Raw genomic sequence first — 17,052 nt, forward strand, 5'->3', positions numbered from 1 at the left:
TAAAATTAGAAGTGTTTGCAGAAGCTGTGTGGCTATTTGGTAGGACTAACAAAATCTGTTTTCCTATGATCTGTGTCACCTTAGCCTCACCCACAGTCATGCTCCAAACACTTGCCCATGCTCCTGACCTCTAGTTTGAAACTGTTCTTCTTTTATTGATCAGTGGCTTCCACTGAACAGCGCTTGTAGCATCTGTTGTTGCCTGTTTTCCACTGTGATGAGGATATCTTTTGTACTTTGGATGTTTTTTACTGTTGACTTTGATGTCTGTCTACAACCCTGCTGAGTTTTCAGAAGACTTAGGGAAACTTAATTGTGTTTAAGTTCAAATGGAGCTACAATTTCAAAAGTTAATAGAGCTAAGGCAGAAAAAGGAACAGTGACAGCAGGATTGTAGACGAAAATACTTCTCTGCAAAAGAATAGAGGAAGAAAAGAAATGCTTACCAGTTTTGCTCATTTCGTGGTTAAGGTAAGTGGATCAGTACCAGTGGATTTGTATAGTATAAGGTACACAATGCAATCTGTCAAGAAACTGCACAAAGATGTTTCCCAATTCAAATACATGTAGGTTCACAGTACTGTAGTAACCTGGAAGAAACTACTTCTGGATCATGTATTTCTTTCTGCTGTTTCATTAATTTATCTAATGATTCAACTCCTTATCTGTGTGGCATAGAAGGCATGCAGCTGATTGAAAAGGAGAAGGAGGAAGGAGTAGGAGAAAGACATGAAAGCAGTGGCAAGAATGTTTTTTTTCTTTTCTTAATAAGAGATAGGTGTGACAGTCACTATCTTGATCACTTTGAATGTAAGCTGAAGCAGATTTATCCCATCTAACATGACTTCAGATAGAAATAGTCTTCTGCAACTCCCACTTAAGCCATAGGGGAACAAAAGTCATCATCTTCCTGCAATGCAGTTTACCTCTGGAATGTACCTGTTGCTCTGCTCATCTCCAAGGAGCCTGGAAAAGCTGTGCTTCTGACACAAGTTTCTTGTGGTTTCGTATTCAGTATTTGCAAAATACCTCAGGTGAATACTTTTATTACATTTATGATGAATTTCTAAATCTCCCTACGTGTGTCTGCTGTCAATATATGCTCTTGAATGTGTTCTGCCCGTAGCACAATGCGCCATCTGTGTATGCAGGGTCTGGGTGACAGCCCCTCTGTTCCTAATTAGCTGAGGGCTCCTGAGAGCAGCCAGCTGTTAGACCGTTTCCTCAAAGAGGACTGTGCAGTCTCAGTTTCAAACTGTAAGAATTGGGATTTCTTGTTAATTCCATGGCAGACTTTTGCCTTAGGTGTTTGTGCCCTTACAGCATCCTCACGCTTGGATGCTCTAACTGAATCAAACCCTCTTCCTGGTGCCTTTCTTCTTCCACTGAATAGCCAATATACTGATAAATTCAAAAGTAAAGCTGTGATAATTTCCCAACTGTGTTCCCTTTGAAAACTTCTGTTAGGAGTTGCTGATGGCATTCATTTCCATTTAAGAGCATTACCCATCACATCCTGCTGCTCATCCAGTTTTCACTCTGTGTGCAGGTTTCTCTAATGCTCAGGGCTTCAACCTCCGATGTGAAACTTTATTTCTTCACTGAAAATGAAGTATCTGTTCCCTGCGCTCACTGTGACCCTATTGTTCACAGAGCAGCCAGACCTCCTAAGAAAAATCATAAATGCCAGCAGGTTGAATAGGCACACACATGCTGCACAGAGGTTGGCTGTTAATTAATCTCTGCTGAGTGTTCACTGCTTCATTTTCTGTCATAGTGTCTAAGATTTTCTGGATATGTAATTTCTGCTCTGATTTCTAAACGTTGGGGTTATTTTCAGAAGTGAGGAAAAAATGTTGTGGTTGCTGCAGCTCTTGTTGAAATGAAGTCTTGGGTGCCTGTATCTCTAGAATCATAGAATGGCCTGGGTTGAAATGGACCACAATGACCATCTAGTTTCAACCCCCTGCTATGTGCAGGGTTGCCAACCCGTGGTCTCTAACTAATAATATGTAAAATACACTTATCCAAGGGAATCAAAGTCTCTGCCAGGAAAATAATAAATAAGTGAGGGTATTTTTCTTATGCAGCAGTAGATGTAAATAGTAAATGGAATCCTTGCTGCAGAATATATTGCATCTCTCATAGGAAGTTGCTGCCATCTTTATTTTGGGATTGTGCAATCATAAAGCAAGTCATTTCTGGATGCGAAACTCCTGTTGTTTTAGAGAAGCCTGGTTTTATTTGGCTTTCTTCCTAATTAAAAGTAACAATTTGCAGTATTAGGCAAATCCATTGTCACCTACCCACATGCAAATATGCAGTGCTCCCTGGAAATATTGCTGTAATTCTCCATTTGGGCTCAATGGCTGAGAAGAAATACACTTTTTGTGTGAGCAGTCAAACAGTTGGAGTATTTGGAACCAAGAAGGAATGGAACCATTGATCTAATCAGAAATGTAGCTTTTCAAAATAGTGTAGGTTGATTACAGTTTTTTCCTACATTCAGCTTTAAGTAATGGTTATGCTAATTCTGGTTTGATTTTATTTTTTGTTGAAGTTTCAGAAAGGCTTTTAGAGCTTGGAAGTGAATACCTCTTTCAGCTTTTCAAAAATGTTTCTCTCAATTCTGCTTTTAGTTCCTCCACTCGGAGCAGAGATGGCAGATAGTTTCAAACCCTCAGTCACTGCAGGCTTATACTGCCCTTATTTGTGGCAGAACTGTTATCTCACTCATCACATTGGGTTAATTTTGTTCCGTTTTAGTTTTCTGTCTAACTGAAATTCTTGGAAGTCTAGAAAGTTTGAGACAGAAGTGGCACTGCCTGGGGAACTGCATCTGAAAATGGGCTGAAATTGGCAGCTGGGGGGTGACCTCATTGCAGCCTTTCAGTATCTGACGGGGGCCTATAAACAGGAGGGGAGTCAACTCTTTGTAAGGGTAGATAACAGCAGGACGAGGCGAAATGGTTTGAAGTTGAGGGAGGGAAGATTTAGGTTGGATGTCAGGGGGAAGTTCTTTACAGAGAGAGAGGTGAGGTGCTGCCACAGGCTGCCCAGAGAGGTTGTGGATGCCCCGTCCCTGGAAGTGTTCAAGGCCACTGGGCAGCCTGGTTTAGCATTAAATGTGGAGGTTGGTGGCCCTGCATGCGGCAGGGGGTTGGAGCTTCATGATCCTTGAGGTCCCTTCCAATCCTGGCCATTCTGTCATTCTGTGAAATTGAAAGTAACCTTCTGTTAACTGTGTGGATGGCACGGAGACACGCAGCAGGCAGCGTTAGGTGAGATAGGAGATAGATTTTCAAAAAGCATGTAGATGTGGCACTTAGTGACACGGCTTAGTGGGCATGGTGGCGATGGGTTGACAGTTGGTCTAAATGATCTTAAAGCTTTTTCCAGCCCTTATGATTTTATGATTGATTCTGTGAATCACATCATGCAAAACATCACCCAAAGGCAGTGCCACAAAGGAGCAGCAAGTTGCTCACCGTGTTGTGCTTCTCCCATTCCCACCTTGGGACCTGGCTCTCACGCTGCAGGTTGGGTCTCTCAGCACAGTAACTGCATCTTGCTGTGCTTCATGTGACTGGGTGCATTTTGTATTTAATTCTCATGAATCTGTCCACATGGTAGAATTTAACCTTGAATCTGAGCGTATTTCTCCCACCCACGCTGCCATCTATTGAAGTATCTGTTGGTGACACTACCAAAAGCTAATATACATGCATAACACAATGATAGCAAACAAAGCAGTGGATGTGCATGCATACATGTCTACATGCACTCAGATAAATAGCTTTCCCACCTGCTCTGATCACCTTTTTTAGAAAAAGCATTGCACAATAGCAGCATCAGTGTACAGAAATATTCACTGGAACAGGTTGCCCAAGGAGGTTGTGGATGCCCCATCCCTGGAGGTGTTCAAGGCCAGGCTGGATGTGGCTCTGGGCAGCCTGGTCTGGTGCTTGGCAAACTCTGCACACAGCAGGGGGGTTGAAATTAGGTGATCATTGTGGTCCTTTTCAACCCAGGCCATTCTATGATTCTATGAAAAGTGCTTGCACTTCCATTGCTGTTTTATTGAGCAGATTTGTCGTAGGGGCCCAACTCTCAAACAGTGACAGCATCTGTACATCAGGTTGCATTGGGAAGGTGTGTTAGGAGCCTCGCACCGATCTCCTGCTGCCACCTGCTGGGCTTTGCGTCGTGCTTGCCTCAAGGCTGAAGGAAGTCATCCCTGCAGTGAGCAGAAGCACAGCTGCCTCAGGCAAAGATAGGACCCTAAGGAACTAGTTTGTGCCTGTAGTCTGGTGTGGGGATCTTTCTAATGTGGACAAAGTGATCTTTTAAGCAATCTCATTGCTTTGGGATGTCTTTTCAAAGGATCGTTTTTGCTACATGAGCCTTCAATGAAGTATCATTGTTAGTGTGGGATCAAGCTATTTTGGGCTCTGTAAATTTTTACGTGTAACTGGAGAGAGAATAACAACAGCTTTCTTGAAAAAAAAAAAAACAAAACTTTTCGTTTTAGTCACTGCAAATAATTTTCACTTCCCAGTTTTTTCATTTGGCAAAAAATGAATAGAGTGTAAGGAAGGTCCCTGGAGGTGCTTAAGAACCATGTAGCTGTGGCACTGAGGGATATGGTCAGTGGGCATGGTGGGGATGGGCTGATGGTTGGACTGGTTGATCTTTGTGGTCTTCTCCAACTTTAGCAACTCTGTGATTCTATGAAGAGATCAGGCAGTACTTCTTTACTGTCATCAACAAATATTTGCCATTAATGACTCGGAAGATGTCGATATTTTCACTTGGTGTAACTGGAGATACAGAATATACAAGGGTTCCCATAGCTCCTGATCAGTATATGCCCTCAATGAGGACTGAAGTATTCGGACTAAAGCAGTTGTGATTTTCATGTGGAGATTCTTAAACTGTGGCCTGCAGTTGCCATGGTGATCCTCCAAAGTCAGCACTGATAAATATTTAAACAAGCAAGCAGGGAAATGGCTCTTTAAAAAATACAACAAATTATTGATGTTTATTATAAGGAGTAAAGGAAGGCAATATTTGTGAGCTGTCTTATGTAAAAGTTTGTGCTACTGGTTATCGTAGCTTTGCTTCTTTTTTTTTTCCTTCCCTATTTTCCCTGCCTAGTCTTAATATTTGAATATATTAGGAAATTCTCTGGCACCTACTCAACGCTCCCCTAAAAACAAGGCAGAAATAAAATGCTGAAAGCTTTGCAAAACAGCTGAAAACCAACAGCTTGAGGCTTTGGTCGGATCAGAATATAACAGCGGGTTTAAAGGTACTGAAAATCCTAATGTAAGGAAGCTGATTCTCCTACTGTAAGCCAGGAGCTTTTAGCTTGGCTTGTGAAATTCCAGCAGGAAGGTTTCTTTGATAACTGCAACTTACCAAAAGGCACAGTGGCCACATTAAGGCAAGCTGCATGAATTTCATGGTGAAGGTCACAGGGAGCTGTGGACGGAAAGACGTGTGTACATAGAGTGGAGCTGAGAAAAGCCAAGGGCCTGAAATAGGCTTTTATAATGCCTTACTTTGTTGAGACAATAGACATTGATGTGACTGCACAGGGAGCAAGAGCCAGGAGCACGTCCGGGGGGCTGCGGTGACAGAGCTGTGTGACAGCCACCTCCGGGAGTGCTCCTCATGCAGATCTGCCATCTGCCCCATTAACGTCTGGCATGGCAGCAAGCTTCCGAAGCAGAAAGCAAAGCAGCACCCCCACGCCTTTGTCACTTAGCAGGAAATGTAGCCGTGCACAGATTTTGAGACCAACTGCGTGTCTGACACTTCGGGTACGTTGGCTATATCTCAGTCATTTGATTTTCTGAGTGTCCCATTTTTAGGGTCACTGGAATGGAAGGGAATTTGAAATATCAGCAGGTCCTTCCCTTCATGGGAAAAGAGAGCCTGGGCGAGATCACTTAGAACCTCCTCCGACCAAATCTTGAAAACATCCAGTGGTGGACACTCAACCATGGCCCTTGGAGGTTGTCCCAGCAACTGACTGTTCCCACTGTAAAAATGTCTCTTATATCAAGATGAAACCTCTCGTTGTGCAGCTTGTACCCATTGCCCCTTGTCTTCTCTGTCATCTGTGTTAGCAAAGTCAATGGGATTTGGTGGATGATGGGACATCATGTATGATATTGGCAGTTGCCTTTGTAATTTGTTATCTTGTTTCCTTTCAGATATACTTGAAAGAAATTCTAAGAGAAATAGGCATCTACAATGTGAAGGGGACCCACAAAAACACATGGGAGCTGAAGCCAGAATATAGACATTACCAAGTGGAAGACAAAAGTGATTAAGGAAACTGCTCATGAAGCAAAAGAGAACGACGGAGAGCGATTGCAGTGAGGGAGCTGTCATGGGTTTGCAGACAGGACTGAGCACAGCGTAATTCTGCAAGGTTAAATATAAATGAAAGCAACCATACTTTGTAATTTTCCTTAGCTTCATTTGTTTTTCAAAGGAATATTTCTTTTAAGTTTCTATAAATGTTTGTCTTTTGACAAAAAAAAAAAATATTTATAGAATAAACTTGGATTAGATTTATCTTTCTTAGAAATCTTTTTAAGTTCTGACTTGCTTTTTCTTGATAGCTTTCTGGTTCTTCTAAGCCTCAATGACTTGGAAGGATAACGTGTCCCAGAGAAACCTGTAACTTCCTTTTTGTGCATCCAAGTAGAACCAGGTTCAGGCTCTCACTTCTGCTGTCATCCTTCAGGGCTTCACCTGGAAGGCTCCAAAGTCGTGCAGTGCTTGTGTAGTGATTGGTGCACGGACACTGTGCTCCTTTGGCAATCAGGCTTTAGGAAGAACAGCCAAAACAGCTCATCACAGCCTTGAGACTTCCTGGGAACAAATCAGCACAGCTAGAAAACCTTAAAACAAGGGCTACTAGATACACAGTTCTGTAGGAAAGATGGCAGTCCCTTCTAGGTGATGACTGAGGCAAAAAGAGAACTGTCTGCTAGGTACATCAGGGAACAGATTTATCTTTTGGTTTTTTAGTGTTACCTATGTTTTGTGTTTAAGCATACCAATAAAAGCATTATTTTAATTTGTACCAAGCAATGACCTATCTTACTGACTGAAGACATGTCATGATTTAGAAAGTCTAAGTATGCAGTTTTTTTAAACAGCATGTTTTTATTGGTGGCTTTTTGACAGGGTTCCCTTGTGCTTGGGGAAGATTTCTTAAGGTGTCTGTCTCTCTGTGTTCCCCATTTTTGAAATGTAGATTGTAGGGTTGCATCCTTTTTTGGGAGAGAGCAGGGAGGAAGGTGGTACAGGACCACTTAATTATATTCTCAGAGCTTGTGTGTTAAAAAACAGAGCAAAGAAAACAGTGAAAAAGAACTTATTGTGTCTGTGAATGAAGTAGAAGGTGAGATTTTATAGCATGACTGTCGTATTCCTTCCAGTCCTTCAGACGTGTCCATTGCTTTTGCACACAGTAATAAAATAAATGACCTATTTTAAAAGCAAATATTCCATTATTGGTGCACTTTCAAGCAATAAAAGCTTAGGAGGAGGATCAAATGCCTCAGGAGGTTTGTAAAACAAGTGACCCTCTATGCATGTCATGCATTTTAATTTTGCTCAGATTGTTTTTATCAATTGTTTGTGTAAACTCCTCTCTACAGATGTGCTTCCTGCTGGTGCTCAGCCTCCTGCAGCACAACCTGCCCAATCCCAGCAGGTGGACAACCAAGGCTTTTTAAAACACCAATCACATTCCATAGCTCTTTGTGTCCCCTTATAAATCCTGCCAGTAACTTCTGTCTTCCCAGATTCTATGAGCAGGACCCAGCTAGCTTACTGCTGCAGGAGGTATTTGAAGATGCTGACAGGAGCCCAGGAAGCCAGAGTTCTTTGCTTGCTGTGATAAGTTGCTTCCTTCCCAGGAATAGCCAGAGCCAGCACGTACTGCTGTCCTTCCCATGCTGTTCAAGTCCTCTGCAGACTGATATTTGCAGGCACGTAGGATGGGAACACTTGGCTTGTTGCAAGCTGGGCTTCTTAGTTGCATTTGTGCCCCATTTGAGCTGCTAAGATGGTGACAAACCTTCCTGTGGTCTTCTAAAACCAGACAGTGCCATGCAACTCTGGTTTACTGATATAATTCAGTGACAGAAGTGAAAATGACTGCTCCATTTCAGAAGGAATGGATTATCTATAGAAAGATCTCTAGCAGTATTAGCTTAGGAGAGCATGTGGGGTTGTGTTTGGGGATTTATGTGTTTATGTGAGCTTACTGCTTCACAGCCTCCAGCTGAGAGGGATATAATCAGTCCATGAGAAATGCCAGAAGACCTAAGCAGAGGTGTTTTCTTGATCTACAGAAGGCCTTTAGTCAGGGTAAGCAAGCTCTGCTTTACTTAGGAGTAACAGAAAATGTGCAGAGCACACAGTTTATTATGGATTTTATGATTTTTTTTTTTACCAAAAAGATTTTCATGGGTATCATTAAAAACATGGAGAGTGCTAGAGAGAAACTGGCAGTGGAGTTTTCAGCCAATGAGTGACAAGATTAGGAAGGCCAATGTGCTTTTGTTTGAATTAGAATCAAAGAGTCATTAAGGTTGGAAAAGACCACTAAGCTCATCCAGTCTTGCAGCATTCAAGATGAAGAAGATTGAGACAATGAAAAAATGCCATTTCAAAACTACAGCTAAGAAACTTTTTTTTCCTGCTTTCAATATGATCTTGGACGGCAAGAGCAGGAAAGACATTGTAAATCCAGGAGCAGTCACAAAATGATGGTGACTGGAGAGCCTACAGAGGTGCTAATCAAGGGGCTGGAATATGCTCTTGTGTTGTCCCCAGGACCCGTGCCATGTGTTCGACATTGACTGCATCTGAAACAATCAGCAGGGCAGACACACTGCTACCAGAACTCTCCCTTCTGCAGTGGCTCAAGGTAATGAAGGACTGGCCTCTCTTTGGGTGAAGCTGCAACAAATATTCAGCATTTGGGGCAACCTTCCTGGATCCAGCACGTAAGAACCAGCCAAAATCCCCAGTTCTGCAGAGGGACCTAACATGGGTGCTGCTAGCAGGATTGCCATCTGCAGAAGGAGAGGAGGCAGCTTGTAGGTGTTTGTGCCTGGTTCCCCAGCCCCCACATTTTGATTGATTTAAACCATGAACTCACAGCAGCGATGAACGCTGGTTCCCCGATGGTCTTCCCACGTGCTGCTGCCTCCACTTGCTGCTGAGCTCTGTGCTAGTGCAGATGTTCTTCAATATTAGTTGTTGAAATGAGCAGGTCCCACATGCACCAGCAGACATATTAATGTGCTAAATGGCATTAAATGAAATTGAAAGTGCATCTACGTTCTTAACATTACTTCTCCCTGTTGACCATCTCTTTGAGTCATCAGCAGTTTTGTACTCTGCGATCTGCAGTGCCAGATTTGAGCTGGGGGAATCTTGCTGCTGTAGTGAGTCCAGATCTGGTGATGCTGGGAACCAACTCCTGCGGTGCTGGATGCTGTACTGGGCGCCATGTGGTCCCATGGGCCACATGCATAACAAACACGTGAGGCATCGTGATGCTGAGACACCAGCAGCCACACTCTGCAAAGCAGCTTTGGAGTGGGAAGGTGTTGGGAAAGCTTTAGCCCATGCTTTAATGCTGGAATTGACTCAGCAAGCAGTCTCTCCCCAGGAGCTAATGTGATGTTTGACAGCTTTAATACAAGAACTTGCTACCAACGATGGTTTTTGCACCAAAATAGCTTTGCTGGTGTGCATATTCAGTTGGTAGATGCAAGGCAGCTACGATGGAACACTGCAGAAACACTCCGCTGTCCATGAGCTGGAAAGGACTGAAAAGGTGAGGGACTGGAGACTGACATGGGGAGAGGGAAACCTGGTTATTCCTGCAGGCTGGTCTTGCTGCCCTCCCAGTATTTTGGTGGTCCCCACAGGTTCTGAGCATATAGCCAGGCAGATGCAGCAAGAAGCACAGGAGCAGAAAGCACCAAGCAGAAAAGTCACCTGAGCAAAAAAGATTGGTCCTAGTTGGTCCTGTGCTTATGAGAGCTCTGCTTTCAGTATCAAATATTTGACACAGGAGTGCAAGCTTGATTGTTTGGCACAGAAAGGTCTCCCTCTGCCCATTAGCCAAAACCTCCCAAAATGTTTGTCTTTGTTGCAGTTTGGGTGGGAAACTCTGGACAGTTGGCTGAAATGATGCTCAGTGTCACCTGCAGTCATTGACACCTCAGGCTCACAAGTGTCCAGAATTTCCCAAAAGTGTTTTCCCAAAATTGCTTAATTTGGCTTTCAAATCTTGAAATGAATGACTGTTTCTTTTCGCTCCCGATCTATTTAATTGTTTTATCTCCTAAAAGCTCAGTCCTTAGAGTGGCATTTACATGGAGATATCAGCTCCTCCAAGAGGAAAGGAAGGCTTTCAGCACCTAGAAAGTACTGAGGTAACTGGTAATTCCTGAATACCTCCCTGGGGAGGCTGTTCCAGTGGTGGCTTGTGATCACTGGGAACTTTTACCATCTCTGTCAGCAACCTATGGCACTGGTTGATTTGGGGGATGAAAGCAACCCCATGACCAGGGGAAAATGAACCCATCAGAGCAGGGCCACTGATCAGCAAAGCTTGTGCTCTGGCAGTGTGGGGCTGTTTATGGCAAGGACTTTCAAGCTTGGCAAGTTTTCTTTCTCTCCAACTGAGATATTTCTCCTTGAGCTGAACGAAGGCAGTGTTTAACTGCTGCTCTCCTGCTGCAGGCTGGTGGCAACGCAAGCACTTCCTTGCCAGCTGGTGGAGGATGAAATCCCAATTTGCAATTGTAAACGCATCCCAGGGATGCAGAGCTGGAGCCGAAGAGGTCAGTGGGAATAGAGGGAGGCAATCAGCAGCAGTGCCAGAAGCCAAGGTGTCTCGATGCAGACGGTACTGCTGTTCAATAAAAGCATCCTCCCTAGGTGGCTATTGCTGAAAGCACTGCAAGGACTGCATCACGCCAGCCTGACTCAGCTCAGCAACAGCGACTTGCTTAAGGGAAGGAAGCAGCTGTTGCAGCATCTGGGCTTTAACTGCCAGGTTTGAGCTGGGGTTTCCCAAGCACTTGGTTGCACCAGGCGTGGGACAGAGAGATGCTGTAAGAGAACAAGAGAATAAAAAAAGCTCCAGGGACAAGCAAAGGGTGAAAAGCCAAGGGCAGCATCAGATGTGACCAGCACTGCTTCCCTCCTCCACTCCAACCTACCACATGGTTAAGCACAGAAGTATGAAACTAAGGGAGGAGAGTACTGGTGGGTTTGGTTTTTTTTCTTCCTTCTTTTTATAACCTGTCAGCACTCTGCTGCCAGTTGGCTCTTGGCTGGTGTAGGGGCAGCCCAGCTGCAGGGCTGAAACCTGAGCTGGGGATGTGAAGTTTTCTCCTGAGCTGCATAAGCCAAGTTCTGGGACTGGGGATAGAAACTGTGCAGACCTTCCTCACATGAAAAATATTTCAGCTGCAGAAACACCTTCCCAAAGAACAAGCCCAGTAAGCATGTTTTAAAACAAGCTGGTTTATGTTTTTATGCTGCCCTTCAGCTTGGTCCATGTTTTGGTATTTTGTTGTGACTGGGGATTATGATCAGTGTATTAACTCCAAAGCTGCAGCACTACATAAGTGCAAACCCTTGCCTTATTAAATCACTTGAGCTTTTCAGCTGCAGAAAGCAGCTGCTTGAAAGAGAGGAGACAGCTGCATGGGAGGAAAAAGAGTGACAAGAAGGAAATGGGTTATGTGGAGCCAACATCTGCTCCCACATACATTTAAGGGCCACAGCCACACCACAAAACATTTACCCTTCCTAGCACCCAGCAGCCTCACCACCACAGAACAGGACTTGCCAGCTCTCTTCTCTGAACCCAAAGGCAGCAAGGCATGTTTTGGAAATGCAGCACAACCAACACAAAACTACTCCAGCCTGCTGGAAGAGCAACATCCAGCATCCCAACAGCCTCCCAACTGATGCTTTTCTACAGCAGGCCCTAACCAAGACACAATATTGCAGCACAAGGGAGACTTCTGATAGAGGCTCATGCCATACGAAGAGCATCTGGGTTGATTGAGCCTGCAGCCAGATCAGGAGCGAGCACTGCTATGCCTGAACTCACTGTGCTGAGGAGTTTATCTCAAGTGCCTTCTCATTTCAGCCTGTAAGGAACATAGCATTTACCAAGATACTATGGGAAAGGTAAGATCACATCCCCATCTGGCCTGGTCGAAGAAATTCCCTGGAAAAAGGACAAAGCTCACAATTGGTTTCCTCAGATTTTGGTCATCCCTGTCCCCATGTCAGCCCCTCCAAGTGAAAGCAGAGAGCATTAGTTTACATTGTTCTGCTTGCACTGACATTTTAACTAGAAAAAAAAACAGCTGGCCTGAGACCTTGCCTTGGGAAAACACATGTAAGTTAAGCTCCCACAGAATTGAAACAGGGTGTGCTGAAAACAGGCACCTCTGAGATAACAGTTCAGAGCACACTCTGCTCCCATCTCCACAGACACTGTTTATCTCACCCTCCTACCTGCTGACCCTTCTATCTGACTCCTGCAAAAACCTGGTACAAGGTAGCCAAGGTGTCAAAGACTCCTGAAAAGGAGGTCTGGTAGCAGCAGCTCTACATAGCTTGTGGTGCCTCCCTTCCAGGCACCCTCACTTCCTATCTCCTACTACCCACAGTCCAAGGCAACAGCCCTGGGCAGGAACAATCTTACTGTATTACAGACCTCTTCCTAGCTGTTTGTATTCCTTTATTCAATCCAGACTGCCACAAGGACAGGCAGGTGGAAAGCGCAAGGAATCTGTTTCTGTTGCATCTCAACAAGAACCAGAAAAGCAATGGTTTTTTGCTTCAGGTCTGTCAAACAGATGCTGTTCCTGGTAAGGCAGACGCTGGATTACCTATCAGTGTTACCCTCTTCCCACTGCACAAGCACTACCTGTGTTCAGTGCTGGTGTTGGGGCTCCTGTGCCACCTATCCTTCTACCTTACTCATGAAGTCACACTACAGCTGAGAATAAACTCAAATATCCTTCTTTGAAAAAGCAGCTCAGCCAGCACTCAGTTTGAGTAGTATATATTCCATTCTGCTTTTTATTAATTTTGGTGTCTCTTCCAGAGATAGGAGTCTCTGTACAATCATGAAAGACAGAAGAAGGTCCACTTCACAACGGTATTTCTTAGGCTTTGCCTTATTCACTTCAGCCTGCTCTTGCACAGGGAGAAGCTGCATGAAGACTGTCATGTGTTAGGAGCAGGTTACACTACAGACAGAAACAAGTCCTTGGACAACGATCTTGCTGCAACCTCTCCCGCAAGCAACCCTAAGAAACACCAGACCAAGAGGCACCACCTAGGATGGATTTCAATGAGTTTTTATTTTAGACAACCTACATGACAGATGGTTTTTTTCCTTTTTTAAAACAAGGCCTCCACTCCAAATCAGGGTCAAAATAAAGTGAATAAAGCTCAAGATGATATCAGTCCAGTTGTTAGACATTGCCGATTCCTGGTGTTGTACTGATGAAGAAGAAACAGCAGCCAGCTATGAAGACAGGTGATCCAAAACCATACTGTTTGATTTGTTACTGTAACAAGAGTAGCAAGGGTTAGTACAAGGTCACCATAGGTTTCTGAAACATACTTTGTATTCCCTAATTCAATCTGAACTGCCACAAGCAGGCAGGCAGAAAGCGCAAGGAAGTTATTTTTGCATCTCAGTGCAAACCAGGGAGCAACAGGAAAATTTGCTCATGGTCTATCAGAGGATGCTGAGCATTTCTACACAGAGCAACTGGCATCAGCTGTTGATCAAGTCAGACTGAATGCTCACTTGCATCCTTTCTGCTTGACACACCCAGTTTCAGATTTCCTCTCAAGTGCACAACCTAAACAAACACTCAAGTTTATGATGCATGTTCTATGTCTCTTACAAGAGCTGTACCAAGAAACATTTTCCTCACCACCTTTGGAATGCCCTACTACTGTTCTTCTACCTCATCTTCCCTGTTCACTGCAGGCGAGTTGGACTAGATAGCCCTCAGAGGTCCCTTCCAACTCTAAGGATTCTATCATCTTGAAGCAGACAGGTTATCTGGACTGTACTTCCTAAAGGTCTGCCCACATAGAGGAGAGAAGCACAGGCTTCTGCCCACAGGTTCTTCCAGCTTACTCCAGCTCCAGGCTGAAGGACAGACATAAGTGAAGTTTCACCAGCTGGAGTATTGTGCTGTGCTGGAAGTTGGCTCATTTTTACATGACCTGAATACCAGAAAGCCTGCAAGAGGCTTTACTGATACATTCAGTTGGCTATAAACAGGCTCTTGAAGTCCAGAATGGCAGAGGAAAGCAACTGGTGATTCCACACTGCTGGTCCCCAATGAATCATATGGGTCCCAGAATAAACCAAAATATGCAAGCGTTGGGATCTAAGTATAGTCTCATCACTATCACATTCAAGCTCAGAATAATTAAAGCAGATCACAGCAACTGCTTGGGCTCAGAAAGCTGGAACTTCCAGACAAAACAAGGGTAAGTACTGAAGCAAAGTGTTGCCGTGTTCCCATATTTAGGGCAGTATTTAAACACAGTTCTTATGTAACTAAATAAGGGCAGATTAAGCGAAAGAGTGAAATACACTCAAGTACAGCACTCCAGAGTGAGCCCACACAAGATGGATCTAAACTAGATATATTTCATGTCAGAGGACATTGCCTTTCATAGTCTAAACCATTACCATCTACACACACACACCTCACTGAAGCAATTCTTCCTACATTTCTTATCCATTACATCACTATGAATCACTGCAGTGAAGCCACATCCCCTTACAGCATGACTCAATAGCACAACGGAAGTCTCAGCCACTTTACATAATACAAAGCAGCAATCAGACTGCACTTGTGCAAACCCAGTTTTTAAACTGGCAGTCACCGTTCAACTTTTAACAGAGATAGAATGATTAATGCAAGGAAAAAGCTACTGATGCTTTTAATTACATTCACCCCGTTTTGGTACTTACACATTTCTCAATCTCTAAGCCATCCTTAAAGAAAATCATATAAGGGGTCACACCATCCTCACGGAAATCCAGGAGAGCCACCATACCATCTGGATTCATGTTCTCTCCTACAAAGAACTTCAGAGAAACGCGTTACTGAGACATTCAGTGAGCTACTACCAGCAAGCAGCATATATTATACAAGAAACCTACAACATCTCCAAGTTGAAAGTCTCCCTTAACAGCTGCAGGAATTTTGCTTTCCGCAAGTTTACGTAACATCACCACACTACTGTGAACAGTAAACAGAAAGGGCCAAAACAATTCACCTTTAACACCTGTAACTCCAGCTCCTTTTAGCTACAGTTGCAGCTATCACAGCAGCTCATGCTGCAATGAGCTCCCTGAACACCTAGAAGCCTTTCAAGTATTTCTTCTGACTATCAAGGCTCCTAATATCCTTAGGAAGGGTCCCAGTGAGATGTCTTTACAATACGAGTTCTCTAAACTCAACAAGCTAGCTCAGCAGAAACAATCTCAGCTTGTATTACTGAAACAACGCTATAATCGCAACTAACCTGGTAGTTTTTGAAGTTGGCAAGGATGTGTTTGATTTGTTCTGCAGCCCCTGTCATAAAAGGCTTTACTCTCTCCGGCTTGTGTTCCTCAAGTCTGGCTTTGATTCTGGAAAGAAAATAAAAAGCAAGCTTTGAGAACATGTTCTGTTCTACACGCTGTGCAGCAGCATCATAGTAGAGATCTACCAGCAGCCACAGTTTGATCATATTGTATTTCCCACCCCCTACCCTGCCACAAATGCTGGTGAATTAACAGAGTGGTGCCTACCACTCAATTCCATTTTACTGCTAGGTTTGCACTAGACAAAAAATTAGCAAGCCAATTTCAGAGCAACAAGGGCACCATCCATCAGTATCACAAGAACTGTTTTCACCTTTAGCACTAACCCGCTTTGAGCAAAGGAATCCATCCCTTGGAAACAAACAGCTCCATTTCACACAGTTTCAGACATTTGGACAGTCAGGTTCAGAAAGCTTTCCTTTACCACCCCCCTCCCACACAAACATTTGGTGGAGTCAAAAACAAACAAACAAACAAACCAGCAAGGCTGCAAACAGCCTCCAAAGCACACGATCTGGTCTCAGAATCACAGAACACATTGGGTCAGAAGGGACCATAAAGCCCACCCAGTTCCAAACCCAGCTGTGAGCAGGGCTGCCAACCAGCAGATCAGGCCACCCAGGGCCCCATCCAACCTGACCTTGAGCACCTCAGCCAAGATAAGCACAGATATCCCAGTACCAATGCTTTAAAGCTCCAGTTCTGCCAAGGATTCAGACACGGCTGAATTTCACAGCCAGTTTGGCACCTCCATCAGAGCCAGCACCCACCAGAAATAAAGGCTAACATCCTCAGGCCCCATAGAAGGGAGCAGCCCACCGGTACTTACGCTTTCATGTAGTCCTTGATGTACTTCTTGTACGACTCTTTTGTGAAGCTGGTCTCCTGAAGGTGGTGGTTTATCACTATATCCACACCGGTTATCACCGTGGCTTCTGTCCCCTCTCCCTCAGGACCTTCAGCAGAGGCATTGCCACCAATTAGAGAGTCATCAATTTGACCCTCTGTCCTGGTGACCATCTAGATTTAGAGACATCAAAAAGCTTCAAGGCTCTGCCAACACCTGCGTTCCGCTGCTCTTACACACCTACGTACGACCTGTCGGCAGGGCACGACCTCAGAGCCACGCTCCCCACACACGGCTCTCCCCGCGGCCCTCTCTGCGCCCTCTCCCCGCTCCCTCCTCCCGGTCCCGCCGCGTCCCCGAGCCTCGGGCCGGCCGGCTCTCACTCACCTTCCCCTCCACTTCCAGGCACAGGCCGTTCGCCACCTCGCGGATCTTGTAGATGTCCGAGAACATCTCGTCCTCTGCGGGGACACGCACACACAGGCGCCCAACGCCTCGTCAG

General features: G+C 44.6%; 2 protein-coding genes and 2 non-coding genes across 4 annotated transcripts in view; 1 reads left to right on the forward strand and 3 right to left on the reverse strand.

The window, feature by feature from the left end:
- The window catches only part of GTF2F2 (general transcription factor IIF subunit 2), a 53,087-nt gene extending 45,695 nt beyond the window's left edge, over positions 1–7,392 (forward strand). Inside the window, exon 5 of the mRNA XM_010728830.3 lies at positions 6,222–7,392. Coding sequence (XP_010727132.1) covers positions 6,222–6,341 — 120 coding nt within the window. The 3' untranslated portion in view covers positions 6,342–7,392. The remainder of the gene's footprint in view (positions 1–6,221) is intronic.
- Positions 7,393–12,802: 5,410 nt separating this feature from the next.
- LOC116216241 lies at positions 12,803–12,938 on the reverse strand. Its single transcript, XR_004158694.1, has one exon. It is a non-coding gene; the product is annotated as a small nucleolar RNA SNORA31 (small nucleolar RNA).
- Positions 12,939–13,423: 485 nt separating this feature from the next.
- On the reverse strand, positions 13,424–17,046 carry TPT1 (tumor protein, translationally-controlled 1). The gene is made up of 5 exons (XM_003203326.4): positions 16,938–17,046; positions 16,533–16,723; positions 15,643–15,748; positions 15,086–15,202; positions 13,424–13,652 (listed from the first exon to the last, which is right to left on the reverse strand). Exons 1-5 carry the CDS (start codon positions 17,001–17,003, stop codon positions 13,650–13,652), a joined length of 483 nt encoding a protein of 160 aa, XP_003203374.1. The 5' UTR covers positions 17,004–17,046; the 3' UTR covers positions 13,424–13,649.
- Positions 13,708–13,838, reverse strand: LOC116216240. Its single transcript, XR_004158693.1, has one exon. It is a non-coding gene; the product is annotated as a small nucleolar RNA SNORA31 (small nucleolar RNA).
- Positions 17,047–17,052: the final 6 nt, after the last annotated feature.

Source organism: Meleagris gallopavo, chromosome 1, assembly GCF_000146605.3.
Source record: "Meleagris gallopavo isolate NT-WF06-2002-E0010 breed Aviagen turkey brand Nicholas breeding stock chromosome 1, Turkey_5.1, whole genome shotgun sequence".
NCBI lineage: Eukaryota > Metazoa > Chordata > Aves > Galliformes > Phasianidae > Meleagris > Meleagris gallopavo.